Genomic DNA, 27,526 nt, shown 5'->3' with positions numbered 1-27,526 from the left:
CATAAGTGGTCGTGGAATTTCTCTCTTTTCTCTTTTTATATGATTTTCCCCTCTATTCATATTTTATATCTATATAAATGCCATCGAGCCTTCCCGGGCCCACATGCCAGCCAACGAGCCCTTCTCGCTCCTCCTCCTCCTTCCATTTCTCGCGTCCCCATTTCCTCCCACCAAATACGGCACCGTGATCCGCCACCAGCCCGCCGGCCGATCCCCGGCCGGCCATGGCCGCCGACTCCGCCGCCCGCTGCCCGTGGGACGAGCTCCCGGCGCACCTCCAGGAGCGCATCCTCTCCCGCCTGCCGCTCACCGCGCTCGTCCCCGTCGCCGCCGTCTCCCGGGCGCTGCGCCGCCTCCTGCGCTCCCCGGCCTTCCACGCCCTCCTCTCCCAGCACCGCCTCGACGCCTTCTTCCTCCTCTCGCCGCGCCTCGCCTTCCACCCGCTCTCCCGGCGCCTCCTCCAGGTGCCCCCCTCGCCCCCGCTCGATCCATCTTGCCCTCCCCTCATCTCCTCCGCCTCCCCCTCCTTCCTTGTCACCGCCGACTCGCTCCTCCGCCTCCCAGCGCTCCCCGACCGCTCCTACCTCATCGCTGTCGTCGTCCCACCCTCACCCTCCTCCTCCAGCCGGGATTACACCCTCGTCGCCGTCACCACCAACGGCGCCGCTGTCCGCTCGTATTCCCTGGACTCCGCCGATCCCTCCCCACGGTGGGTACCTGGGGCCGAGCTCCCGCTACCATTTGCGATCCTTGGCAATGCTGCGGTCGCCAGTGACCGTGCTCGGCTCTTTGTGCTCGGCCGGGGTCCGGACGCACTTCTGGTGCTTGATCTCGAGACCAGGAAGTGGGCTGCTCCGCCAGTTGTGATGCCGCACGGCCTTACAACGGCGCACCTGTTTGTTCTCGATGATCGGCTGTTCTTGGTCGGTGGGGTGGAGAGGCTCGGGGTGCTGGAGCGGGTGGTGGTGTGGCAGTTGGACAACGACGAGGCAGTGGGATGGGTGGAGGTAGCCGCAATGCCGCCGGAGGTGTTCGATGAGTTGGTGGCTGGTAGGCATGGCAGTTTCTGGCACTTTCAGGCTGCGGACAGAATGGGGACTCTTTGTCTGTACAATGCTTTAGATGGGAGGCTGGTGATGTTTGATGCGGTGGATTGTGTATGGACGATGATGCCACGAGTGTCTGGGTTAGGAGCCGGGGAGAGCCAAATGTGGTTTGGGCATGTCTTGGAGCCAGGCGTCGGCCTCTTGCTGGGACAACGCAGCCCGTGTTCATGAGGTTGTTTTCTTGGCCTTCATGTGTTGGTGCAATTCTGAAGCTTCAAATCATGTTCCCTGAACCGTGTACCTATGGTTGTTTGTAAGTAGGAATAACTGATTCCGTTAGCTGTTTGCTCCAAAAATAAAGCAACCTTGTCCTTGTATGTGTCATAATGCTTCAAGCATCCCAAGTTGTATCATGAAAGAATATCAATGATGAAAACTTTGATAAGCAAAAAGGGCTAGATTTCCCTTTTCTGTTTGTCTGTGGGATGAATGTCAGTGCAAATTTCTGCATCAATCTTCCCCAAGGTTTTTATTCCTGGTAGCCATACGCTTGAATGAAACCTTCCTTTTTACATGTACCTCAGTGTTATTTCTTTTACTCGTTAGTAACCGTTTTTGTTTCCACAGGAAATATCTAACTTCAAGATTCAAAGCCATCATGTGAGTCAAGGCTGTTGCATCACATAAGCTCAAAATTCCCCAACAATTTTATGTGCAGTTTTTTTGGGGGGGGGAGTTGATTTTGCCTACTGTTTGTCAATTAGCATTTGTCAAAGCCCCTCAACATCAGGTGGCACAGCATAATTACTGTCGAAGTGTCTGTCACTGTCATTCATACTGTGTAAAACAAGTAACTCAACCATGTCAAGCCTTGGCAAAATAGTTACCTAGTTTCTTCATGTATTTTTGCTGATGTTTGTTATTGATGCTATGGAGCTCTATATAATGGGCCATTTAGTCATTTCCTTGTGGAAAGCATCCTAAGTTCTAATCTGACATTGAATTCTCGATCATGCTTATCAGTGTTTTCTATCTTGCCAGAAGGCATGGATAAAAAGATTGTGATGCAGTGACAGGCTTATAATTGATGCCCAGTCTGATTTGTTTGCTCATTGGCCTGCAGAGCTATCTCGGTTCTTTTGGGTCAAGTGTCAATGTATTATGTCTTCCGATATTGAATAGGAGTTGGCAGTCTACTGGAGCATAGGCTGAAGAGTTGGGGAGCAGGATTGGGTGTGGGAGGCAAAGAGAAGGCTTCCGGCCTGTCGAGTCCTCTCTCGTGCCCACCGTGGCCTTGTAGAAGCCGCCCCATAGAAGTGAGGGTTTCGATTCGGCTGGATGTGAGCCTTATCATGCCTTATTTCACCATGGATGGCATTGTATCTTGTACACATACAGTTTATCTAAAAATGTACTTTTGCTAAGCTGTTTCGTGTAGGCAGCCTAACCTTTTTATGTTCTCACAATGGAAGATTATGTTTTCATTGTAAAACTACTTTACAATCAAGAGAGAAGACTACTTAGTTCTAATCTTCAAAAGAAGACTACTGGCCCCCAATCCCCAAGCTGGTTTAAGCAGAGATAGAAGATTATGCTGATCTGCCCTCTTATTCAATGAGGGGGTACATGCTATGGAAATATTGAGCACGCATAGTGGAGATTGGATTTGGGACTGGGAGCATGTACCTTTTTTTGTGTGAGAGGAGGCCAAAATTTATGTCTTGATTGGATTTAAAGTAAGCTCATCTGAGCTTATTTTTACACAGATTTAGGGTCAACAGTATTCTGATCCCCATGTTTGCGACCAAATTAGCTCTCCCATGACAGGTGTTCCCCAGTTTAACCACCAAATATTTGTGACCGGTGAATTTGCTTTGCTTATCACTTTTTATTTTAGGCGTTGGTGCACTTTTATGCCACTATCCTTCTTTTTGTCCTTGTCAATATTTTCTTTTATCCATTTCATAAGCTTTTGGTAAGCTTTCCTTTTTCATGTGCAAAGGCAATCATTGTCTCTTGCCGTTCAATTCCCCACTTCCCTGCACAAAAATTAATCTGTGACAACCCCAACTGTTAACTCCACATGCAAGCAAAGAAATATGATCCATACCTACTTCAGGCAACATGGCCAAGCCAATGCCAGAGGCATAAAGACAGAGACTTAAATCTGCCTTGGTTTCAGGATGTTGGAGAACTAACACAGTGGGCTGCCCGGGAATTGATGGACCTGCTGCTGATCATGGGCTAGACTTGGTGTTATTTCAGCTGGTAGCTGGCCTTTGATTTCTAGACTAGAAGGTACGCATGTTCAGCCTGTTCATTACCAATATCTTGAAGACGATATTGTTGTTTTATCAGTTTTCCTTTTGGGAAGCTAGTCAATCTGTCTAGTTGTTGTGCATTTGCTCGCATCTGCCTTCTCTCTGTTGTATTGGTGTGACACTGTTGAAGAAAGATGTGTAATATATCATGCTATGCAGGAACCGCGGGAGTGAATCTTCAGGTGGCATAACATGTATAGGGGTCGACTAAAATAGAAGCGCCACCCTTGTGGTAAAAGAATAGAATTTTTTATTTACTTTGGCCGTCTGATGAGTTTATAAAGGAGCAGTGTCATGCATTCGTCATTTTTCTATCCGACGCTTGTCTGAGTTAGTTAATCACCCTAGGATCTAATTGCCATTTTTTTCTTTTTTTCTTGCAGGAAAGGATCTACTAATTGCCAGTTGAACAATGATCTAAGGATCACATCGTCGCACATAACCAGAAGGTGTGGTACGTAAAGCAATTCCGTTTATAAAGGGTACCCCTTTCCTATGATAAAATCTTGCAAGTTCAACAAAACACAAGTAATCCATGCTCATCTTTATTTACAGTATTTCGAAAAGTCGTGTTGATGATGTAATTATCATTTGCAGTCAATAAAGATAGTCATGATGGCCTTCCCTGAAAAAAGCGGTTACACTATGAGTTTCATCCACTAGTGTTTCTTTGTGTAGCAATGAACGAAACAAGTTCCCCTAAAGTAAGAAATGAAACATGTATCTGTCGAAAAAGAAATGAAACAAGTACTCACTCTGTTCACAAATATAAAATGTTTTAGATATTTCAATATAGACTACATACGAACTGAAATGAGTGAACAAATACACTAAAATGTGACTATATACATCCGACTCACAAAATGGTTAGAACATCTTATATTTGTGAATGGAGGGAGTAACAAATAAAGATCGGGGAAGAAAATGTCATCTTTCTTTGGCCGGCCAAATTTCACCCTGGCCTTCACGTCACCTCCTTGATCTAAGCTTGATGGTTTGGCTGTGCGGCAACAGGTCACTAGCTAGTGTCACCTCCTTTGTAGCTCATGGTTCGTGCCAAATGGCACATGCCCATCTAACTTAATTATCAACTGATTTGCTGATGGAACCTCGGGCTTAGCGGTCTGGGTCAAGATTCAAAAGTGCGATTCCGTCCACACATGTGTGTAGTTTAAACAAGTCTGTCCCTTTCAGAAACAAAACGGCAATCAAATTATCTCCTGCAAACGTATGAGATATGACGCTTAACCTTGACATTGTCTATGACTGCCGGCCGGCGGGTGGGATGCTTCGTTTTGGCTATCAATTAACTTCTCTCCTGTGTGTGTCACTATCACACTATGGAAAACAATGTAGCGTAAGTGAAGAACTGAAGATATATAAGAACATAACATGAGTATATACTGACCAGAAAAGTAAACACAAATGAAGCCATCAGGCATCATGTCGTCCTCTTTTTCCAGCCACCTTGCTCCACTGCTTGTGCTCTTGCTGCACCAAGCTCATCTGCTTGTAGCGAACAAACTCACAGGAGGGTCGACTCTCAGGCCACCGAACTACATCACCTGCTTGTCCGGGGAGTATGCCTTCGGCTTCCGTGCCCTCGGCAATGACCCTAGCCGGTTCCTCCTTGCCGTCTGGTTCAACTTCAACCTCTCCCAGGCGGCTGACCCTGCGGAGCAGAGGGTGGTGTGGTATGCGAAAGACCCAGACTCAGGCTCCGCCATCACGGTCACAGGGCTATCCGTATTCAGCATCAATGGCCAGCTCTTCCTCGCCGACACAAATAGCAGCAGCATCTGGAGGAACCCGAACCCAAGCAACGAGTACGGCTCTGACCTCGTGCTCCAGGACTCAGGGAACCTCCAGTTCCTCGCCTATGCGGGCAGCACCGTCATGTGGGAGAGCTTTCAGTATCCAACCGATACGCTCCTCCCGGGGCAGTCTATGGGCTCTGGAGCAGCCCTTCAGTCCAAGCGCACGGACACGGATTTCTCTCGTGGCCGCTTCGGCCTGTACATGCAGGCCGATGGCAACATTGTCTTGTACCTCATGAACCATGCTACCAGCAATCTGGACCCATCCAACGCTTATTGGGTGACGGGCACCTACCAATCCGGCAACACCCAAGACGGCAACACGACTCTTTTCTTCAACTCGCCGGGGCATCTCTACTACCATATCAAGGACGGCATGGTGCATGACCTGATACCTCCACTTCCAAACTCCACCATCAGTTATCACCAACACGCAACGCTTGATCCTGACGGCATTGTCCGGGTCTACACCCGGCCGAAGAATGCCCCCGGGGGAAGGAGCAACGGGTCGTGGGCAGTCACTGGCCTATTCCCAAGTGAAGGTTGCAGCAGGAGCAGCACTTTGCAAGGTTTGTGCGGCCCCAACTCCTACTGTGTCTATGGTCCAAACGACCGTCTCGATTGCAAGTGTCCAAGCGGCTACACTTTCCTTGATGTGCAGCTCAAGTACATAGGATGCACGCAGGAGTTTGTACCACAAAGCTGTCATGGGAACAGCCACTCCGCCGAGTTTGGGGTTGTCAAGATGCCAAACACCACTTGGAAAAACTCGGTGTACGAAAGACATTTGTGCACCACAGACGACCAGTGTGGAGACTTCTGCTTGAGCGACTGCCTGTGCACAGCGGCTCTATTTGATGGAACTTACTGTGCTAAGATGGCGTCGTTGACAGATGCCGGGCGGCAGGAAGAAAATGTCACCATGAAGGCATTGATCAAGGTGAGGATAAGCAGCCCCTCGGTGCCGGCATCGCCGAGAAGGATATTGCTTCATGCACTACTCGGTTGCTCCGCATTCCTGTTGCTGTTGGCAGCAGGTAGCCTCATGTTGCATTACTACCTTAGGAAGAAGAACACCGACCATGACTTTGTGAGGGCTTACACCGCAAAAGAGCTTTACAAAGCCACCAATGGCTTTCATAAGTTTCTAGGCAGAGGAGGCTTTGGCGAGGTCTACCATGGGGTGTTGAAGTTGCTACACTACCCAGAGATAGCAGTGAAGAAGCTCATCAGCTCCAATGATTACAGCGAGAGGGAGTTCACGAATGAGGTACAGTCCATCGGCCAGATCCACCATAGGAACCTAGTCCGCATGGTTGGTTACTGCAAAGAGAAGGAGCAACGGATGTTGGTGTTCGAGTTCATGCCAGGTGGTTCCCTTCGGAGCTTCCTATTCCAGCCTCAGCAGCAACCGATGTGGAGTTGGCGCGCTGAAGCAGCCCTTGGCATTGCAAAGGGCCTGGAGTACTTGCATGAAGGATGCAATTATCCAGTCATCCACTGTGACATCAAGCCCGACAATATATTGTTAGATAACAAGAAAAATCCAAAGATTACTGACTTTGGGATTGCCAGGCTTCTTAGTGACCAGCAGATGCACACCACGGTGACCAATGTCAGGGGCACAAGGGGCTACATTGCCCCCGAGTGGTTCCAAAGCGACAGGCGCATCGACACCAAGGTTGATGTGTACAGCTTCGGTGTTGTGCTGCTTGAGATGATATGCTGCCGAAAGTCCCAGGAGCCGGTGCCTGATCAGGATGGTGACGACTCGGTCATGCTATTCGAGTGGGCGGGTCAGTTGGTTGGTGATGGCAGGACTGAGGTTTTGTTTCATAGCAATGATGACGCCATTGTGGATTTGGTCAGAGTGGAGAGGTTCTTGCGTGTTGCTCTCTCGTGCATTGAGCAGAATCCTTCGCTCCGCCCTACAATGCACCAGGTGGTGCAGATGCTGGAGGGTGTGATTGAGGTCGACACTCTACCTGCTCCTACAAGCTCCAACTGTTCGTCGCCGTTTGCCTCTTCAGTCGACGCGAGCCCTCTGTTGTCAGGTGGTGCTACTCTTGCGATACAGTGATTCTTACTGTACTTTTTACCAATGGTAATTGTTCACTATTGCGTAGCTACGTTTCTGTAAACATGACATGAGTCATGCATTCTAGCTACATACATGTGTTCTAGTAAATGCTAGCATATCCTATGTATTCATCCATTGTGGTCCAGTTATGCAACAATCATTTGGTTTGAGCACTAATTCATGATTAGATTTTTTTACTCTTTTCTGATCACAAGATATTTTTCTTGGTTGAAATTAACTAACTAAGTGTGTATAATGGTTTAGGAAAACATACCACACAGCCAAAGCAGCAGCAGCAGCAGAAAGATTTGCTGAAAATTTTGTCAATAGCTCATTCAGTTCTACCTGCCAAAGAGCAAAGTATTACTAGCAAACTATTTACTAACTCAAGTTAGTTGGGCATTTCTCATAAGAACATTAGTCATAATTCAAGGAAATGAATCTGGGTGCTTCACAGATATTTTGCCAAAAGTACAACCAATATAAGTTCTCAAATCAAATGTTAGAAATGCTTATCAGCTTCTCACTCATTTGTCTAATACTCCCTCCGTCCCATAATATAAGAACATTTTTGACATTAGTGTAGTGTTAAAAACGTTCTTATATTTTGGGACAGAGGGAGTAGATATTAACAGACCAACAGTAGGTGAGTGAACAATAACCTTGGAGGTAAGTAATAACCATCCGGGTGAAAAGAAAATTTTGAAGGGTGAAGAAAAATAGGGTTTCTATGAAAATTTCACAGTCCACATGCTTCCTTGGTGCTACAAAAGTGTCAAGGAATTTACCCACTCCAACAAGAGTGTAAAGGCTGCTAGTAAAGTTCATTAGTAAGAAGAAACCTCAAACTTTATTCAGATCAGATTTGGCCTCCGCCTTCAAGAAAAGAAGGGGAGAAGTGTTATCCCAGTTCTAAGATAAGACTGAAACATCAACCTTGAAAAAAAAGACTGAAACATCAAGCCTTGACATTTCCTAGCCAGAAAAGCATGGGGAATTGCGCAACTGCGAGGAATAGAAGAAAGTAGTGGTTCCTGCTAGGATGTCTCTCACAAGTCCTCGATGCACCTTGCAGAACCTCTTCATCGTCTTCACCAGGAATACACCAGTGCAGATACAGAACCATGGCAGAGCAAAATAGCATGAGTAGCTCCAGAAGATGCGGACAAGCAAAGCAAGTGAGGTACCAGCAAACTCATACCCAGCATATGCCACGATGTCCAGCAATGGCGATTCACCACTTCCCAGTGAGTACAGTAGGGCTTTAACGAGGATGACTTGCATAAACCAACCAAGTAACCCTCTTGTGAACTGCATAGCCAACGATTTCACGTCTGGAGCTTGAAACGATGGGAGCTGTGCCCATCTTTCTTCAAGACCAATGTTCTGGCTTGTCCACAGAGACTTGAAACCACACGATTCCAAAAAGATAATCATTCTTCGAACTTTTTGCTGACAGAACAAAAGGGCCATTGCTAAACTGGTCTAAGCGAAAAAAGGGGATCGATGGCTTGCGCTGGCTCTGGCGACTCGCCCCCGCCCGTGGCTTCGCCCGCGGCGGCCGGCGCGCCCGGTGCCCTGCCCTGCCCGGGCGTGCCCTCGGCTCCTCCGTCGCGCCCGTCTTCGCTGATCTCCCCTTCCCCAGTCCCCGTCGCGCCCCCCCTCCGCCCCGGCGCGGCTCCGCTGGGCTGATCTGGCCGAGGATGGCAACGACTCCCCCCTCCCATTCCCTCCGCCGCTCGTCCGTGCCGCACCTCCCCGGCCCCTCGGCGAGCCGCGTCGCCCTGCGTGGCCGGCAGCTCAGCCTCTCCCGTGCGAGGTTCTGCTGCCGGCTCGCGGCGGCTGCTGTGCTCTGCTCCGGCGCCCGAGCCGCAAGGCTCGTCCTTGAGAGGCGCTGGTTCCCGTCGCCGCCGGCAACGCTCCTGGGGAGTCGTCGGCCGCTCGGAGGTGGGGAGGGCTCGGGCGTCGTGGCGCCGGTCCCCGGCCGCCCCCTCGTCCTCGCCGGCGCCGCGCCGTCGATTGCGCCGCGCCCGTTGTGCGCTCCTCCCCCTTCCGTCCCTTCGTCGCAGCCTTCGAATCATCTGCTCTCCGTTTCCGGTCGCCCGTGCACCTCAGCCGGCCCTGGCTGGTCCTGTCCCGCAGCGGTGCTCCGATGGTGGCGGCGATGGCGGCGGTAGCCCGTGGAGGGGAAACCCTTCGGGTAGCCTCCCCGCGCCCCTCGTTGGGCCTTGCCGTTCGGGGCCGTGGCCTGCTGGGCCCAAGCCCGTCCCAACCCCCTCTGCGCCTGCTGGGCCGCTCCCCCGTGGCCTGGGCCGGCCCAACCCGGATGGGCCTCCCAGGTGCCCTAGGCCCACCCGTGCCACCGCAGGCATATGGCCTCCCTACGGCCTCCCTCTCGCCTCGACTCCCCTCCCTGCCACCTCCAGCTCGCTGGTCGTTGCTCCCCTCTGCGCTCCACTCGCCGCCCCTCCTCTGCCGCCTGTCCAGCCTCTCTGCTCCTCGTCCCCTGCGTCCCTGCCCCCTCCTCCCTTCCCTGTTCCCTCGGTGCGGCCGGCCATGCCGCGGGAATGGGATGACGGGGAGGCACAGCGCAAAAGGTGTTATGACGATCGGCCCCGCCCCTCCCCGGATGCGGTCCGTCGTGAGGAGGAACTCCGGCGGGAGCTCGGCGAGCTTTGGGATGGTCATCGGGAGGACCGCCGCTCCCCGGGTCGCGCCGACCGTCGCGGCCGCTCCCGCTCTCCGGCCGGTGCCACGGCCGACTGGCGCGGCCGTCACCGCTCGCCCTCCCCAGCCCCGCGCCGCGGCCGCTCCCTCTCTCCCTCGCGGCCCCCTCGCCTCCCGTCCCCTCGTCCCCAACCTCCTTAGCCACCTGCCGCGGCCCGGAAATACGTCCCCGCCCCCCCCCACACACACTGCCGCCGCGGCTCCTTCGGCTTCGGTGGCGGTGGCGGGTGGTACTCCGGCCCGCGGCCGCCTAGGCCAGAACAAGAAGAAGAAACGGCGTGGTCAGGGCCGTGGCATCTTAGCCACCCCCGCTCCGCTTGCCCCGGGCTCTTCGACCGCCCTGGGGTCGTTGTCCGGTCTCCCCGCCCTCCGTGCTTCAATTGCGGTGTGGCGGGTCACTCCCAAGTCCATTGCGTCAACCCCCAGTGCTGCTACATATGCAAGGACCCGGGCCACCCCGCCCTTCTGTGCCCGGATCACCCCGTGCCGGCTGAGCTGATGATGTACGGCCACGACATCGAGGGGTTGGGGTTCTTCCACCTTGAGGTCCCCGACATCCCGCCACCCACCCCCTCGCTTCAGGCGATCGTCACGGTGGTGGATGGGGTGGCTTCCCCGGAGATGATCGAGGCCGAGCTCAACCACCTCTACTGGCGCCAGTGGGACTGGGTGGTCACTCCTTCCGCCGGCAACGTCTTCACTATGATCTTCCCCGACGCCATCAGTTACGGCTATGCCACCCACAGTGGTCAGATCACTCTTGCCCTCCACCAGCTCGTCGTCGACATCACTAAGCCGGTCCTCGACCCGAAGGCGGTAGCTGTCCTAGACACGGCTTGGATCCTTGTGGGTGGCCTCCCAGACATTGCTCGGTCTGAGGTCGTCATCCGCCAGATGTCCCGGATCCTGGGCAAGGTGGTGGTGGTGGACGAGCTCTCCCTCCGCAAAGAGGAGGAGGTCCGGGTCAAGGTCAAGTGCCTCGACTCCTCCAAGCTGCGTGCCACCATCTGGGTGTTCTTCAACGACCAGGGCTTTGACCTCCGGATCGCTCCCGAGCCTCCCAACCACGTGGGCCGCCCTCGCTTCTCCGATGATGGGCCTCCCGGTGGCAACCCCGGGGCCGACGGAGACTACCACGGCCGTCACCACCACCGCTCCCACCGCTCTGGCGATGACGTGGCCTCCGATGACTCGTGCTCCCGCTCTCCTTCGCCCTCGCCTCCTCCGCCTGCTGTTGGGACTCAGGGCCGCCAGGCAGCGCTTGCCCCCCAACTCGACCCTTCGCAGCCTCGGGATGACTACCCGGCCCCGGACTGCGAGACCGTGGAGGGGAGCGACGCGTCGAGTGTTGGCCTGGTGGTCTTCCCGGCGTCCTCGCCACGCTCCCCTGCCGGCATCTCCATCGCCGAGCCGGCCTTGGGAGAGGAACCGCTCCCTCCGCAGGATGGCCTGGGACCCTCCGCTGACGTTCGCGCCCTGGCCTTGGGGGGCCCCGTGGACAGCGCCCTGGAGCTGGGGGCTGACTTCTCTCCCGTCGCCCCCCTCCTCGGCCCTTGCTCCACTACCGAGTCGGGCTTGCTGGCTCCTCCGGCCGGCCTGCTCGCTTCGCCGAGTCGGTCCGAGCCGCCCGCCCCCCACTCATCTCCGGCGACGTCACCCCAGCCCCTTGCACTGCTCTGCTACCCTGACCCGCACCTCCGATGGCTCCTCCCTCGACTCCCTCGCTCCTCGACTGCACTGCGCCAGCCCTTCGGCTCATCCCCGCGGCGGTCCCTGACGCGGACGGGGAGACTCGGGTGACCACTCCTGTGGCCTCCCAGCCTCCCCCTCCGCGGTCCGCCGCCTACTCCCGCCGCGGTAGGTCTGCCTCCTCCCCGGCGATGGCCTCCTGCCGGAGCGCTCGGCTCGATGCTGCACGTTCCGAGGGCGGCCCGGCTCTGCCCATCCCCGCTCGGGCAGAGCTCCGGGCTGCTGCTCGGAACCTGGAGCCAGGTACCACTGATGCCCCCCCTCTACCTCTACTCGCTCGTTTTCTGCTCTCGAGTCGGTTCCGCTTGGTCACCTTGTGAAAGTTGCGACAGATTCCGCGATCATCTTTAGGGGGGAGGCCGCTCCCCCTTAGTCCAGATCGAGGCCATCAGGGCCCGTGAAATTCTCGACGGTAGACTAGCGGAAGCCCGAGCGGCTCTGCTCTCTCCCCCTGCTCCCCCGCCCTCCGCGGTGGACGCCACCCCCGCGCTGCCTAGGCGGACCGGGGCCTTCTCCCTCTCGCTGCGGCCGACCTCCGTGGTCGCACGCGGTCTCGTACCGCCGCCCTTCGCGCCCAAAGCGCATCGCGTCCTGGGGTCAAGCAGCCCCCCAATGGCCCCTTAATGCGTGCCCTCTTCTGGAACATCCGCGGCTTCGGTCATGATGGCCGTCGCCGCCAACTCGTCGAGTACATGCGTGATGAACACATTGACATTGTCGCCATCGAAGAAACCATGCGCATGGAATTCTCTCTTCCGGAGCTTGACCGTCTAAGCTCTCACCTCTTTGCTTGGCATTGGCTCCCTTCTAGTGGGAGCACCGGTCACTCGGGTGGCATCCTTTTAGGCGTGAAGGATGCCACCTTCGAGGTGGGTTGCATGGACCGGGGCTAGTTCTTTGTGAGCATGGAACTCTACGAACGGGCGCTTAATTTCAAGTGGGAGGTCATTATCGTTTACGGCCCGGCGGACCATAGTAGGTCTACCGCCTTCCTCGAGGAGCTCCACCGGAAGATCTCAGCCGCCTCTCTTCTGGTGGTGGTGGGAGGCGATTTTAACCTCCTCCGATCTGCCGAGGACAAGAGCAATGCGAATGTAAACTTTGCATGGATGCAAATGTTTAACGACTGCATTGCTGACCTTGGTCTCCGCGAGTTAGATAGGATTGGTGCCAGGTTCACCTGGACCAATCGTCAGTCATCCCCGACCCAGTCCGTCCTGGACAGGATCCTAGTCTCCTCGGAATGGGACCTCCGTTGCCCCCTAGCCTCCCTTCGGGCCATCACCCGGATTGGCTCCGACCACGTACCCCTCCTCCTGTCCTCCGCCGACGAGCGGCCGCCGATTCCCCCCCGATTCCGGTTTGAGACATTCTGGCTGTCCCAGACCGGGTTTGTGGCGGCTGTTGGCGCTCGCTGGGTGGAGGCCCGTGCGCACCCCCATCCCCGCCCCCCCTTGGCCGTCGACTCGTGGCAATTCTGTGCCAAGCGTGGCCGGCAATTCATGAAGGGATGGGGTGCCAACCTGGGGCGGGACCTCCGCGAGCGCAAGAAGGCTCTGTTGACCGCCATCCAGGCTCTGGATCTGCGTGCGGACGCGACCGGCCTCTCCCCCGACGAGTGGCTCTCTCGATACGACTTAGAAGACCAACTCTCTGTCATCTACACCGATGAGGAGGCCTACTGGCGTCTTCGTGGTGCCCAGAAATGGGTGCTGAAGGGAGACGCAAACACGGCTTACTTTCAGGCCATCGCCAATGGCCAACGTAGATGCAACACCACCCCCCTTCTCTGGGATGGTGCAACCCTCCTGCAGACCCCCCGTGACATTCGGATCCACGTCGACGGGTTCTATAAGTCCTTGTTCTCTGCCGCTCCTAGGAGCGGCATTTCTCTCGCCCATGATTGCTGGACTGGCCCCCAGCTGGTCTCTGCTGCGGAGAACGCGGCCCTTACGGCCCCCTTCTCTGAGGGCGAGGTGTGGACAGCCATTAGCGGCATGAACCCTACCTCGGCTCCGGGTCCTGATGGTCTCCCGGTTAAATTCTTCCAGACTTTCTGGAACGTGATTAAGCCTGAGATCATGGCCATCTTCGACGAGTTCTACGTCGGAGCGATCGACCTCGGGCGCCTTAACTATGGGATCATCTCGCTCATCCCCAAGGTTCCTGGGGCCTCTGACATCCGCCAATTTCGCCCCATCACTGTCATTTTCCGGATTCTGGCGAAAGGGTACGCCAATAGGGTGACCCTCCTTGCGGACCACATTACTCACCCTAACCAGTCCGCCTTCATTCAAGGGCGGTATATTCTGGATGGGGTGCTAGTTCTACATGAAGTTCTCCATGAGGTCCGATCTAAACACCTCAAGGCGGTTTTCCTCAAGATTGATTTTCATAAGGCGTATGAAACTGTTAGTTGGTCCTTCCTTCGGGAAGTCCTGCTCCAGAAAGGCTTTGATGACCGGTGGATCACTAGAGTGATGCAGATGGTCTCCTGCGGTCGTACTGCTGTGAACATCAATCGGGAGATAGGCCCTTACTTCCCCACTCTCTGTGGGGTGAGACAAGGCAACCCCTTCTCCCCATTCTTGTTCAACATGGTGGCTGACGCGCTTGCCGCCATCTTGGATAAGGCTAAGGCGGCTGGCCATATTCGCGGGATAACACCCCACCTGGCCGGCGGCTCTGGGATTTCCCTTCTCCAGTACGCCGACGACACCATCATCATGGTCGAAGGCTCGGAGACGAACATCTCTAATCTCAAGTTCCTTCTCCTCTGCTTCCAACAAATGTCTGGCCTTAAAATTAACTTCGACAAGAGTGATGTGATGGTGATGGGCTACTCCCCGGCCGAATGCCAGGGCATTGCCAACTGCCTCAATTGCCGCTTGGGTTCCTTCCCCACGACCTACTTGGGAACGCCCATTAGTGACTCCCGGCTTACCGTTGTAGACTCGCGTCCGACCGTGGCCAAGCTGCAAACGCGCATTGAGCCTTGGCAGGGTAGGTGGTTGTCTAAGGCGGCTCGGACGATTCTCATCAACTCCTCCCTATCCAGCCTCCTCTTGTTCCTCATGAGCTTCTACAGCCTTCACGAGACTCTGCACCACGAGATCGCCAAGGTCCAGTCTCGTTTCTATTGGGCTGGCGACAATAATAAGCAGAAATACCACATGGTCAGCTGGCCTGACATTTGCAAGCCCCGGGAACAAGGAGGCCTCGGTATTATGTGCTCTAAGCGCATGAATATCGCCCTCTTGTCCCGTTGGCTCTGGCGCATCTCGCAAGGCCATGGTGGCCTCTGGCTCGACATCATCCGGAACAAGTATCTACGTGGGCAACCCCTAGCCTTTTGTCAGCGATCTGGTGGTTCCCAGTTCTGGCAGTCGGTCGTCCAGCTCCTCCCCGTCCTCCGCATTGAGACCTCCATCTCGGTTGGATCTGGGGTTGCGACTCTGTTCTGGTTTGATCGGTGGGCTGGAGACACCCCCTTTGCTGCGCGCTTCCCCGACGTCTTCTCCATCGCTGTCGACCCTTCGATCTCAGTTGAGAGGGCCCTTATTGACCTAGGGCACCTCGCATTCCGGAGGCCATTTGGGCCTCCGGAATCCGCCGCCTGGCGTGAGTTACTGGCTTGCGTTGCGCTTCACGAACCTGTCATGGATGCTGGCCAGGACCTGGTGAGATGGCGTCTGGAGCCGTCAGGCCAATTTTCCACCAAGTCCCTTTACCAGGCTATCGCCCCCTCCACCGCCCCTCCCCCCTGGCGGCGGTATGGTCCATCCGCCTGCCTTTGAAAATCCAGATCTTCATGTGGCAATGGATCCGCGGATGGATTCCATCTGGGGTCGAGGTCCGCAAGTGCAATGGCCCGGGCTCTGGCCTTTGCCCGCTCTGTGATGTCCCCGAAGACTCGAATCACATCTTCTTCTCTTGCGTGTCCGCGCAGTTTGTGTGGAGCTGCTTTAGAGAGGTGGTGGGTGGAAGTTGGTGCCACACAAACTTCCCCGACCTCTTTGCCGAACTCCAGAACTCCCCCTTGCCCTCTCGCCACATTAGGTGGCTTGAGATTGGGGCCATCGCTTGGACCCTCTGGACGATCTGCAATAAACTTGTGATCCAGCGCTCTCTTCGTCGCGCTACTGACGCTATCTTCAAACTGTCTGGTTACTTGCAGCTCTGGCGGCCGCTTAGCCGCCCACAGGACCGGGACGCCATCTCCGCCTTCATCGCCGACCTCCGCTCGATGGCCGTCCGTCTGTCGCCGCCGCCCCCTCCGCCTCCTCCGGAGCCACACTAGGCGCTTGGCTCGATCTCTGGCGCCCTTTTTCTCTTTTTTGTTTGGGCTTGTTGAGCTGTGCCCTCAGCAGAACCTATGTACTCTATTTGTGTAACTCGGGTGTGTGTGTTTGAACTAGTCCTTGTTTGTGTGCTATGGCGGTTTGCTTTATTTATAAAGCGGGGCGAAAGCCTTTTACGGTAAACCGGTCTAAGCGATTCAAGATAATTACGGGGTTAACAGAGGGAATTGTTTACTTGCATAAGCACTCCATGTTCTGGCTTCTCCACAGAGACCTGAAACCACACAATGTCCTCTTGGATTGTAGCATGATCCCAAAGATTGCTGATTTTGGATCAGCTAGAGCGCTGAGTTGAGATGTAGCAGAAGAGCGCACGAGTAGGGTCGTGGGAACCAGGTATCAGCTACTCCCTCCGTTCCAAAATAGATGACTCAACTTTGTACTAACTTTAGTACAAAGTTGGGTCATCTATTTTGGAACGGAGGGAGTACCTAACATGTCAATCATCAGAGTTCCCACCATTTTGTCTTCAGATGTTCTAATCTTACAGTTTTGATATCTTTTGTTTCACTTTTCAGTGGTTACAAAGCTCCGGAGTATGCATCTCAAGGAGTTTACTCGCTGAAGACAGATGTGTTCAGCTTTGGCCTTTTGGTTCTGGTGATTATTAGTGTCCGAAAGAATACCATACTCGACAAGCAAGGAGATACTATTGGTGTGCACGAGATGTGAGTGAACTGAACATATATTGCAAGCAAGATTTCTTATACTCCTCCTGTATGACTACTTTAGTGATCTAAATTTTTTTACATTAGTTTACAGAGGGAGTAGTTCACATTCACGAGATGTTTACTTTTGTTGCCAGATTATTTTCCTTATTTTGCGCTGCAGTTCTCTCATGTCAAGCTTGTTGAAAACTATTTCAGGCCTGGCGTATGTGGAAGGAACAAAGGTTGCATGAGCCTGTGGATCCGTTGTTTGGGAATGGGTATGAAGTCGCCGAGATAATGAATTGTGCTCAGGTGGCACTGCTTTGTGCTCAGGAAGATCCAGCAGATCGACCCACCATGACAGATGTTGCTGCAAGCTTGCAATGCTGAACTCTGAAAGCGCATAAGCTTACCAATGGAGCCTAAGCAGCCTGGTGCGCTGATCCATGGGTGTGCTGACAGAGACACGACATTGACATACATGGGCCAATCAAGCAGGACAATAGACATAACCATAACGAGTTCCGCTCCAATGTCGACTAGAGTTCGAATCATTCTGGCCCCGGAGGTTTGATATGATGAACAAAATTCAGTACCATATATAATACAAAATGTGAGTAAGGATTGTGGGCTTTTTACGGGTCATGTAGCGTACACATTCGAGATATTGAGAGCAATTTTGCAGAGTGAAAATAAACATGTTTCTGTGGTACCAGCTACCAGGCTGCTTTTCCATCAGCTGCATTGTAGTAATTCAGATATACGATGTTTCATGTTACTATTACAGTTTCAGCGAAGTTTGCTCGGGATTGCTCGTATTTGGGAACAGTTATGGGGACATGGAGAAGGGCATAAGAAAAATGTTTGCATACTGAAACTGATAGTTAGCCGGCACATTCAAGTTGAGAAATGAGAAATCATCAAACATCAACTTGACAAGCAGCAACCACCAACCGAGAGTTAAGAGAAATCATCAAACATCAACTTGACAAGCTACTTGGGCTGGCCGCTCTGGACAGGTGTATTTGGAGGCAGAAATCTAGGTATTTAGGGTTAAGAGAAGGCGATTGCAACACCCAGTTTTTTCGCATGAAAGCAACATCCAGAAGGACGAAGAATATTATCCCTAGTCTGTGCGTTGATGTTGTTGACATTGCTGATCAAACTAAGGAGGAGGAATGTATCTGGTCGAGATCTGCTGCCTTGAACTTCAATGCTCTAGGTTTTCAGCCTTGCGACCTTTCTCACCTGGACAACAACTTTACTGAGAAGGAAATAAAGAGTGCTATTTTTGATCTTCACCCAGAAAAAGCTCCCGGGCCTGATGGATTTACTGGGCACTTCTTTCGAAGTTGCTGGGACACCGTGAAGCCGGATCTATTGGCCGCTTTCTCTCACTTCTAGAACCTCAACTCGCAAAAATTGTTCCTTCTTAACAGTGCCATCATCACTCTATTGCCGAAGCATGCTGGTGCTAGCAGACCACAAGACTTTAGGCCTATAAGGCTTATACATTTCTTTGCCAAGCTTGCTGCCAAGATTCTTGCGACTAGGTTGCAACCTCAGATGGATAAGCTTGTTTCCCAATGCCAAAATGCTTTCATAAAGGGTCGAAGCATTCATGACAACTTCGTGTATGACGCGTAAAAAAAAAACAACTTCGTGTATGTGCAATCCATGGCAAAGGTGCTCAGACAAAAAAAATTCCATCGATTATGTTCAAGTTGGATCTGGCCAAGGCTTTCGATTCTGTGTCTTGGGAGTTCCTTCTCAGCCTACTGGAAATTAGAGGATTTGGGCCGAAGTGGAGGGAGTGGATTTCTGCTCTTTTCCTTACCTCCTCCACCAAGGTCTTGGTTAATTCGGCACTTACTGATCAGATTCTGCATCGCAAGGGACTTAGACAAGGGGACCCCCTATCCCCCCTTCTTTTTGTCTTGGTGGTTGAGTGTCTTGTAGATTGATGGATACAGCACAAGCTCATGGTGTCCTAGCCCCGCTTGGTACACAGACTATTAGACACCGGGCTTCTATTTATGCCGATGATGTGATTATCTTCAGCAAACCATTACTCTCTGAGATTAATGCCGTCTCTCAAAATCTGAACCTCTTTGGCAATGTCACTGGTCTGAAGACTACTATGGTCAAGAGCAAAATCATTCCCATCCAGTGCGAGCACATCGACCTCTCGGACATTCAGACTGCGCTGGGATGTCAGCTTGGTAGTTTCCCTTGTACTTACCTTGGGATGCCACTGTCTGATAGGAGGCTCAAATGGCAGCTTCTCATTGAAAAAATTATGAAGAAAATCGCTGGGTGGAAGGCTCGATGGATATCTACTCCTGGGCGTGTCACTCTTGTAAGATTTGTGCTCTCCGCCATGCCCATCTTCCAGTTGCTGGCAGTGGAACAACCCAAATGGGTTTTCAAGCAGATTGATAGATTGCGGAGGGCTTTCTTATGGGCTGGTTCAGACTCGGTCAGTGGAGGCAAATGTTTAGTGAGGTGGTCTCTGGTTTGCTCTTCCCTGGAGCTTGGTGGTCTGGGAATTCATGACATATACAGACAAAGCAGGCTTTGAAGGTCAGATGGCTTTGGCAGAATGCTTCCTGTCTTGACAAACCTTGGCATGGGCTACCCCTACCTATTGACAAGGAGATCAAGAATCTTTTCTGTGCATCTACGTCCTGGGAGATCGGCAGCGGCACTGGCATATCTTTTTGGCATGATCACTGGCTTGAAGGGATCGCCCCTTCATTGGCTTACCCCAAACTTTTCAATCATAGTAAAAGGAGGAACATCACTCTTTCTCAGGGTATAAACAACAGATTTTGGGTCAGCTTGATTAAGCCAAACCCATGCATGGAAGTGATTGCTGAGTATTTGGACTTTTGGCAACGTGCTGATCAGGTGGTGCTCTCCCAAGCCGATGACAAAATCATTTGGAAATGGACCTCCAACAAGATTTACTCTGCTAATTCTGCATACCATTGCCAGTTCATTGGCCGGATTTACACCCCTCTCTCACAACTTATTTTGGAAGATCAAGATACCACAAAAGGTGAAGTTCTTTGTGTGGCTCGCCATTCAAGGTAAATGCCTAACTGCGGATAACCTCGCAAAAAGAAATTGGCCACACATCCCTGTGTGTCCACTGTGCTGCATTGGTTTGGAGTCTGCTATTCACCTTTTTGGAACTTGCCCGTTCACTGCTGCTGTATGGGGTTTCTTTCTGACCAAATTCAGATATCGATTTGACCTCCGACCAAGCTATGATACTAACTCTTTGATCCAATGGTGGCTTCACACTCTGGACAATATTCCTTTGCATCGACAGAAAGAATTCTCATCTCTTTGCATGATCATCCGGTGGCAGGTTTGGAAAGAAAGAAATAACAGAATTTTCAATGGCAAAGACACCGACTTCATGGGAACCTGTACCGTGATAACTGACGAGTTGCACACTTGGTTTCGGGCTGGTGTCAAAGGCGTACAGTGGCTGGCACAGTAGCCTAGTTTTTCATATTTTTTTTCCTCCTTCCTTTTTTTCTCTACATATGTAAAGTTCCTGGTTGAGGGTGCCAACAACTCTGGTACACCTTGCTCTCATGTATTTCCCGGATGGATTATTCCTCTTAATGAATGAAAAACAGCATCTGGCTGTATTTCGTCAAAAAAGAAAAGAAAAGAAAACAAGCAGCAACCACAGAGCTCAGAGTTAAGATCTGTGGACATGAAGAACACACCACAAACACATCAGGATCTCAAAATAAGCGCTGTTCATCAAGATGAAAAAAAGAGCTCCTAATGCACCATGCTGGTTAAGATGTTCCTAATGCTACGTATTACATTTGTGCTTTTTAGCTATGCCTGGGCCACCATGCTGGTTATGACTCGGATTCAGACTTTTTTTTTTTGAAGGGGACTCGGATTCAGACATTAGTGCTACTAGTTGGAAAGATGCCTCCGATCAGCCTCGGATTCATTAGTGCGCGTTTTAGCTATGCCCGGGCCGACTCGGATTCAAATTGCTTGCCGCCACATCTCTCTCTCCCGCGTCCCTGTTTTCTTGATGGCCCCGGTCCCCAATTCCCGATCAATCTGACATCGCCTCCGATCAGCCTCCCTCGACCCATCTTCCTCTCTCTCCCGACCCCGGATCGTTTGATCGTTGCTCTGCCGTGACCATGGGTGGCACCACGGCGCTCCCGCCGTCTCTGCTCCCGCGCCGTTGCGCCGCCGCCGACCTCCACCCCTGCTCCTCCCGCGTCCACGTAAACCCTGCCCTGATGGCGAATCCCGCCGCTGCCAAGACGCCGAAGCGGCCCGTGTCCGTGTGCGATGGGCAGCCGCCGGCGAAGCGCGCACACGGTGCCTGCTCCGGGGTCGAGCTCCTCCATGCCGCGGTCGCCGCCAAGATCAACAGCAGCAGCCTTCCGTGTCCCGGCACCGGCAGCAGCGGCGAGGATCCGAGAAGCCCGACGGCGACCAAGAACCCCGTGGCCAGCTCGCCGGAGACCGCGACGCAACCGAGCATGCGCGAACTGATCCAGAACGCCCGCCTCGCCATGGCTCGCGCTGCCGCCCAAGAAGAGGAGGCCAGCCGTCGGCGCGACATCGAGCGCAGCCGGGCGGAGGCCCGGCGGAAGCTGGAGCAGATGGTGGGCACCGTGCAGTTCAACGACCCGTGGATCGATCCCTCCGATGTGACCAAGTCCCCCGAGGAGCTGCTCCAAGCAAGGCAGGAAGCATGGCGTTATCAGGCTCAACTCATTGCGATGGCTCATCAACGGGACATGCATGGAGGCTGGTGGTAGTCTTACATTAGAGGAAGCAAAGCAGAGGAAGCAGAGTCGGCAGCTGAGAAAAGCAGAGGAAGCAAAGGAAGGGATGGATAAGCTACAACTTTTCAACTATGTGATCTAGTTGCAAGTGTGTAGGAGTATTTCACTGGCATGTTTTCCAGTAGTGCGAGTGGGATTCTTAATTTGGCCATTAATCAGTGTGCATTATGATCACAATTGATCAATTAATGCAAGTGTTTTGTTTCATGTAAAAACATTGGATCTGGTCAGTATGATGTATGCAAGCATCTGCCACCAGATCTCTTTCTATGTTTTCATCTGTTGTATGTTCCCTCCTAATAACAATTTGAGGAATTCAAAATGATTATGATCATTAACAAGATCTGAGAGTTGCTCCAGTTTAGTCAGGAGGCAGCGTGCACTCGTCTCATTTCATCGTTAAAGTTTTTTGTGAGTTGAACAATCTGTATTTCAGTTCTCGAGCTGGTTTTTCTGTATGCTTTTGCTTTCAAGCTACCTGAAACCTTTTTTAATCAGTATTAATTGTTTGAGTAATTTTGTCTGTTAATCTGCTTGTTGAGATGGCATGGCCTTTTTCCTGCAGCTAAAGTAGGGTGATAAACTCATTTGGCATTGCTGAATTTTATCATTTTTAGTTTATCATGTTTTCGTATGGTAGGTCAGTTTTGAAGCCATGTTACACCTACTGCTCCCTGTAGAGGTGATTTTTAGCCATTGTCTTCCATCTTTTTTGCCCCCAGTTCCTAGTCAATCTGCACTTACTGATCCCCTGTTGAGCTAATTTCTTCAAGGTCAGTTATTTGTTTTTATGTCTTTTTGGTACTAAGCTCCCCCCCCCCCCCCCCCCCCCCCTCGATGTGTTCATTTAACTATGTTTGCAAATTTTTATCACGGCTCTTTTTTCTATATGTCACTTTTATTGTACAGGAATCCAAGCAGCAAGTATGGGTATCTTTTATTTTCCAAGGTCTTTTTTTGCATGGATCATCAGGTACGAATCCTATTCTCTTTTACTTAATTTGCAGCCTAGTTGCCAGTTTTCTTTCAGTATTTTTCTGCATCCTCCTTCTTCAATGTTAAATTTTGTAAAATCTCTCCTCCCATAGACTAACCAAAGCATCTCTCCTCCCATCACTGTATTTATTGGAGTTATTCTCAGGTTTTCAGTGTCTGCATTTTTTTTCAGATTTTGCATGTGTCTTCATCAATCTCTAGTACAAATAGGTATACGTGTGCTCCTTTTGTGAAGTAATAGAAAGTCACATTAAGTCAACTTTTTTTTAGTCAAGTATTGAGTTATCTCAGATCCTATAGAAAAGAGATGTCATCTAATAGGATTTGTAGAAGATATGTGCAACTCACGATATATTGATCGGGTGCATATGCATGTATATATAAGTACATAGGGGAGCCACGTCCTCAACTATACAAGGAAGGAGGAGGGCTTGTTGTACAAGAAATACACATGCAATATCTACATCTCAACAACCCCCCCCCCCCAGTCGAAGCGGCACCATAGTCGACGCAAAGACTGGATCGGAACTCCTCGAAGGACGCGGTAGGCAAGCCCTTGGTCATGATGTCAGCAAACAGTTGGGAGGTAAGGACATGTAGCACGCGTACATGGCCAAGAGTCACCTGCTCCCGAACAAAATGGATATCAATCTCCATATGCTTGGTGCATCGATGATGAACCGGGTTGGCGGATAGGTAGACCGCGGAGACGTTGTCACAGTAGACAATAGTGGTCTTGTCAACCTTTGACAATAGCTCATGAAGAAGCTGACGAAGCCAGGAACACTCTGTAACGACGTTGGCAACTGTGTGGTACTCTGCTTCAGCACTAGAGCGAGAGACAATGAGCTGTCGCTTGGACGACCAGGAGATGAGTGACAGTCCAAGATAGACGCAATAGCCAGAGGTCGAACGGCGCGTGTCGGGGCAGCCGGCCCAGTCAGCATCAGAATATGCAGTCAAGTCCAGAGAGGACGAAGCCTGAAGTGACAACCCGAGATCCATAGTGCCCCGGATATAGCGAAGAATACGCTTGACCGCGGTCCAGTGAGCATCACGGGGAGCATGCATATGAAGGCACACCTGCTGCACGGCGTACTGAAGCTCCGGACGAGTGAGAGTGAGGTACTGAAGAGCACCAACAATTGACCGGTAGAACGGAGCATCTGAAGCTGGAGAACCATATGCGGCAGAGAGCTTAGCCTTCGTATCGACAGGCGTGGCAGCTGGTTTGTAGTTAAGCATCCCGGCACGGTCCAGAAGCTCGTGAGCGTACTTCCGCTGATGAAGAAAGAAGCCATCTGCTCGGCGAATAACCTCGATCCCGAGGAAATAGTGCAGAGGACCCAAGTCCTTAATGGCGAACTCAGCACGAAGACGGTCAGTGAGCTGTCGAAGAAGAGCAGTCGAGCATGCTGTCAAGATGATGTCGTCGACATAGAGCAGTAGAAAAGTAGTAGCATCGCCCTGGTGGTAGACAAACAGCGAAGCATCGGAGTGAGTGGAGCGGAAGCCAAGCTTATGTAGAAACGCTGCGATGCGCTGGTACCAAGCGCGAGGAGCCTGCTTGAGCCCTTACAAGGACCGAGAGAGCAAGCACACATGATCCGGAGAGGACTCATCAACGAATCCCGTGGGCTGCTGACAAAACACCTGTTCCTCAAGATGACCATGGAGGAAGGCATTGGAGACACCCATCTGGTGCACTGGCCAAGAGCGGGACACCGCAAGCTGAAGAATAGTCCGAATCGTCCCGGGTTTGACAACCGGGGCAAAGGTATCCGTGAAGTCAACACCGGCGCGCTGACGAAAACCCCGAACGACCCAACGCACTTTGTGGCGGTCGAGAGTACCATCAGGATGAAACTTGTGCTTGGATACCCACTTCCCAGTAATGATGTTGGCGTGAGGGGGACGTGGGACAAGCTGCCAAGTGTGATTGCACTGCAAAGCGTTGGATTCCTCCTTCATCGCGGCGAAACACAACGGGTTGCGAAGCGCGGCACGGGCGGAGGTCGGCAGAGGCGACGGCGACAAAGAGGCTGTCGAAGCCACACAAGTGTACTCATCCGGGGAGTAACGGGTACTCGGCCGGTGGACGCCCATGCGTGACCGAGTGACGGGGCCGGCGGGCGGTGGAACCACGGCAGCAGCCCCAATGGACCCTCTGTTGGGGAACGTAGCAGAAATTCAAAATTTTCTACGCATCACCAAGATCAATCTATGGAGTAATCTAGCAACGAGGGGAAGGAGAGTGCATCTACATACCCTTGTAGATCGCGATGCGGAAGCGTTGCAAGAACGCGGATGAAGGAGTCGTACTCGTAGCGATTCAGATCGCGGTTGATTCCGATCTAAGCACCGAACCACGGCGCCTCCGCGTTCAACACACGTGCAGCCCGGTGACGTCTCCCACGCCTTGATCCAGCAAGGAGAGAGGGAGAGGTTGGGGAAGACTCCATCCAGCAGCAGCACGACGGCGTGGTGGTGATGGAGGAGCGTGGCAATCCCGCAGGGCTTCGCCAAGCACCGCGGGAGAGGAGGAGGAGGGAGAGGGGTAGGGCTGCGCCGAAAAGGGAGACGTTCTCATGTCTTGGGCAGCCCCAAACCTCAACTATATATAGGGGGAAGGGGGCTGCGCCCCCCTCTAGGGTTCCCACCCCAAGAGGAGGCGGCCAGCCCTAGATCCCATCCAAGGGGGCGGCCAAGGGGAGGAGAGGGGGGGGCGCCACTAGGGTGGGCCTTAAGGCCCATCTGGACCTAGGGTTTGCCCCCTCCACTCTCCCATGCGCCTTGGGCCTTGGTGGGGGGGGGGGGGCGCACCAGCCCACCTGGGGCTGGTCCCCTCCCACACTTGGCCCACGCAGCCTTCTGGGGCTGGTGGCCCCACTTGGTGGACCCCCGGAACCCTCCCGGTGGTCCCGGTACATTACCGATATCACCCGAAACTTTTCCGGTGACCAAAACAGGACTTCCCATATATAAATCTTTACCTCCGGACCATTCCGGAACTCCTCGTGACGTCCGGGATCTCATCCGGGACTCCGAACAACATTCGGTAACCACGTACATACTTTCCCTATAACCCTAGCGTCATCGAACCTTAAGTGTGTAGACCCTACGGGTTCGGGAACCATGCAGACATGACCGAGACGTTCTCCGGTCAATAACCAACAGCGGGATCTAGATACCCATGTTGGCTCCCACATGTTCCACGATGATCTCATCGGATGAACCACGATGTCGGGGATTCAATCAATCCCGTATGCAATTCCCTTTGTCTATCGGTATGTTACTTGCCCGAGATTCGATCGTCGGTATCCAGATACCTTGTTCAATCTCGTTACCGGCAAGTCTCTTTACTCGTTCCGTAACTCACATCATCCCGTGATCAACTCCTTGGTCACATTGTGCACATTATGATGATGTCCTACCGAGTGGGCCCAGAGATACCTCTCCGTTTACACGGAGTGACAAATCCCAGTCTCGATTCGTGCCAACCCAACAGACACTTTCGGAGATACCTGTAGTGCACCTTTATAGTCACCCAGTTACGTTGTGACGTTTGGTACACCCAAAGCATTCCTACGGTATCCGGGAGTTGCACAATCTCATGGTCTAAGGAAATGATACTTGACATTAGAAAAGCTCTGAGCAAACGAACTACACGATCTTGTGCTAGGCTTAGGATTGGGTCTTGTCCATCACATCATTCTCCTAATGATGTGGTCCCGTTATCAACGACATCCAATGTCCATGGTCAGGAAACCGTAACCATCTATTGATCAACGAGCTAGTCAACTAGAGGCTTACTAGGGACATGGTGTTGTCTATGTATCCACACGTGTATCTGAGTTTCCTATCAATACAATTCTAGCATGGATAATAAACGATTATCATGAACAAGGAAATATGATAATAACCAATTTATTATTGCCTCTAGGGCATATTTCCAACACCCTCTCCATTAGGGTCAGCGGACGCCGAAGCCGGCAAAGGTGCGGCTGGCGGCGGAGGAGCCGGCGTCGTAGAAGCCGGTGACGCAGCCGTTGAAGAGGCCGAGCGGAGGCCGACGAGGCCGGTAAGGCCAGCGCAGAGGCCGGCGAGCCTGGTGAAGCCGACGAGGCCAGTGAGGCCGGCGAGCCCGGTGAAACTTGCGAGGCCGGGGAGGCAGCGGGCGGCGGCCATAGCGCCGCACGGCCGAGGGGCGCACCACGCCATGGCAAGGAGCTAGGGCAGACAGGGTCGGCCAGAGAGGGGTCGCGCGCCGATGAAGATGCCACCTGTTGTTCCTGTTTAAACGAGAAACAAAACTCGTCAAAATAAACATGCGGAGATGTGATGACACAGTGAGAAAATGGATCATAGCATCTATAGCCCTTTGTGTTAGCTGGGTAACCAAGGAAGACACACGGGAGGGAACGAGGAGCAAGTTTATGAGGGAAGGTGGCGGCAATACTAGGGTAACAAAGACAACTGAAAATACGAAGACCGTCATATGAGGGTGGAGACCCAAAGAGAAGGTGGTGTGGTGTAAAATTCCAGCGAGTGCGACATGGAAGAAGGTTAATAAGGAGGGTGGCGGTAGCGAGAGCGTCGGGCCAGAAGTGAGGAGGCATGTAGGCATGGAAGAGGAGGGTGCAGACGCAATCGTTAAGAGTGCGAAGGATGCGTTCAGCCTGATCGTTCTGCTGTGAAGTGTAAGGACATGTGAGCCGGAAAATTGTGCCATGCATGGAGAGAAGATTGCGGATGGTAGTGTTGTCGAATTCTTTCCCATTATCAGTTTGCAAGGCAAGGATTGAACGACTAAATTGTGTAGACACGTAAGAGTAGAAGGCGGTAAGTGTGGCAGCAACATGAGACTTCTTACGCAATGGAAAGGTCCACACAAAATGAAAGTAGTCATCCAGGATAACAAGATAATATGAAAAA

The 27,526-nt window shown here is 52.6% G+C and overlaps 1 protein-coding gene across 6 annotated transcripts; it reads left to right on the top strand.

The window, feature by feature from the left end:
• The first annotated feature begins 90 nt into the window (after positions 1-90).
• Positions 91-20,423, top strand: LOC123164875 (G-type lectin S-receptor-like serine/threonine-protein kinase LECRK3). Of its 6 annotated transcripts, XR_006482695.1 has the most exons (7): positions 91-1,278; positions 1,674-1,706; positions 3,229-3,344; positions 3,527-3,599; positions 3,751-3,821; positions 16,620-16,769; positions 16,968-20,423. XR_006482695.1 is itself a non-coding variant. In XM_044582483.1 (4 exons), exon 4 carries the CDS (start codon positions 4,793-4,795, stop codon positions 7,262-7,264), a length of 2,472 nt encoding a protein of 823 aa, XP_044438418.1. In that variant the 5' UTR covers positions 1,671-1,706; positions 3,229-3,344; positions 3,527-3,599; positions 3,751-4,792; the 3' UTR covers positions 7,265-8,307. The 6 variants fall into 6 exon arrangements, 3 of the variants coding, with proteins under 3 accessions (XP_044438419.1, XP_044438421.1, XP_044438418.1); XR_006482696.1 differs by lacking the exon at positions 1,674-1,706; XR_006482697.1 differs by lacking the exons at positions 16,620-16,769; positions 16,968-20,423 and adding an exon at positions 8,340-8,482.
• Positions 20,424-27,526: the final 7,103 nt, after the last annotated feature.

This window comes from Triticum aestivum, chromosome 7D, assembly GCF_018294505.1.
Source record: "Triticum aestivum cultivar Chinese Spring chromosome 7D, IWGSC CS RefSeq v2.1, whole genome shotgun sequence".
NCBI lineage: Eukaryota > Viridiplantae > Streptophyta > Magnoliopsida > Poales > Poaceae > Triticum > Triticum aestivum.
This window is presented reverse-complemented; position numbering and strand designations above follow the sequence as displayed.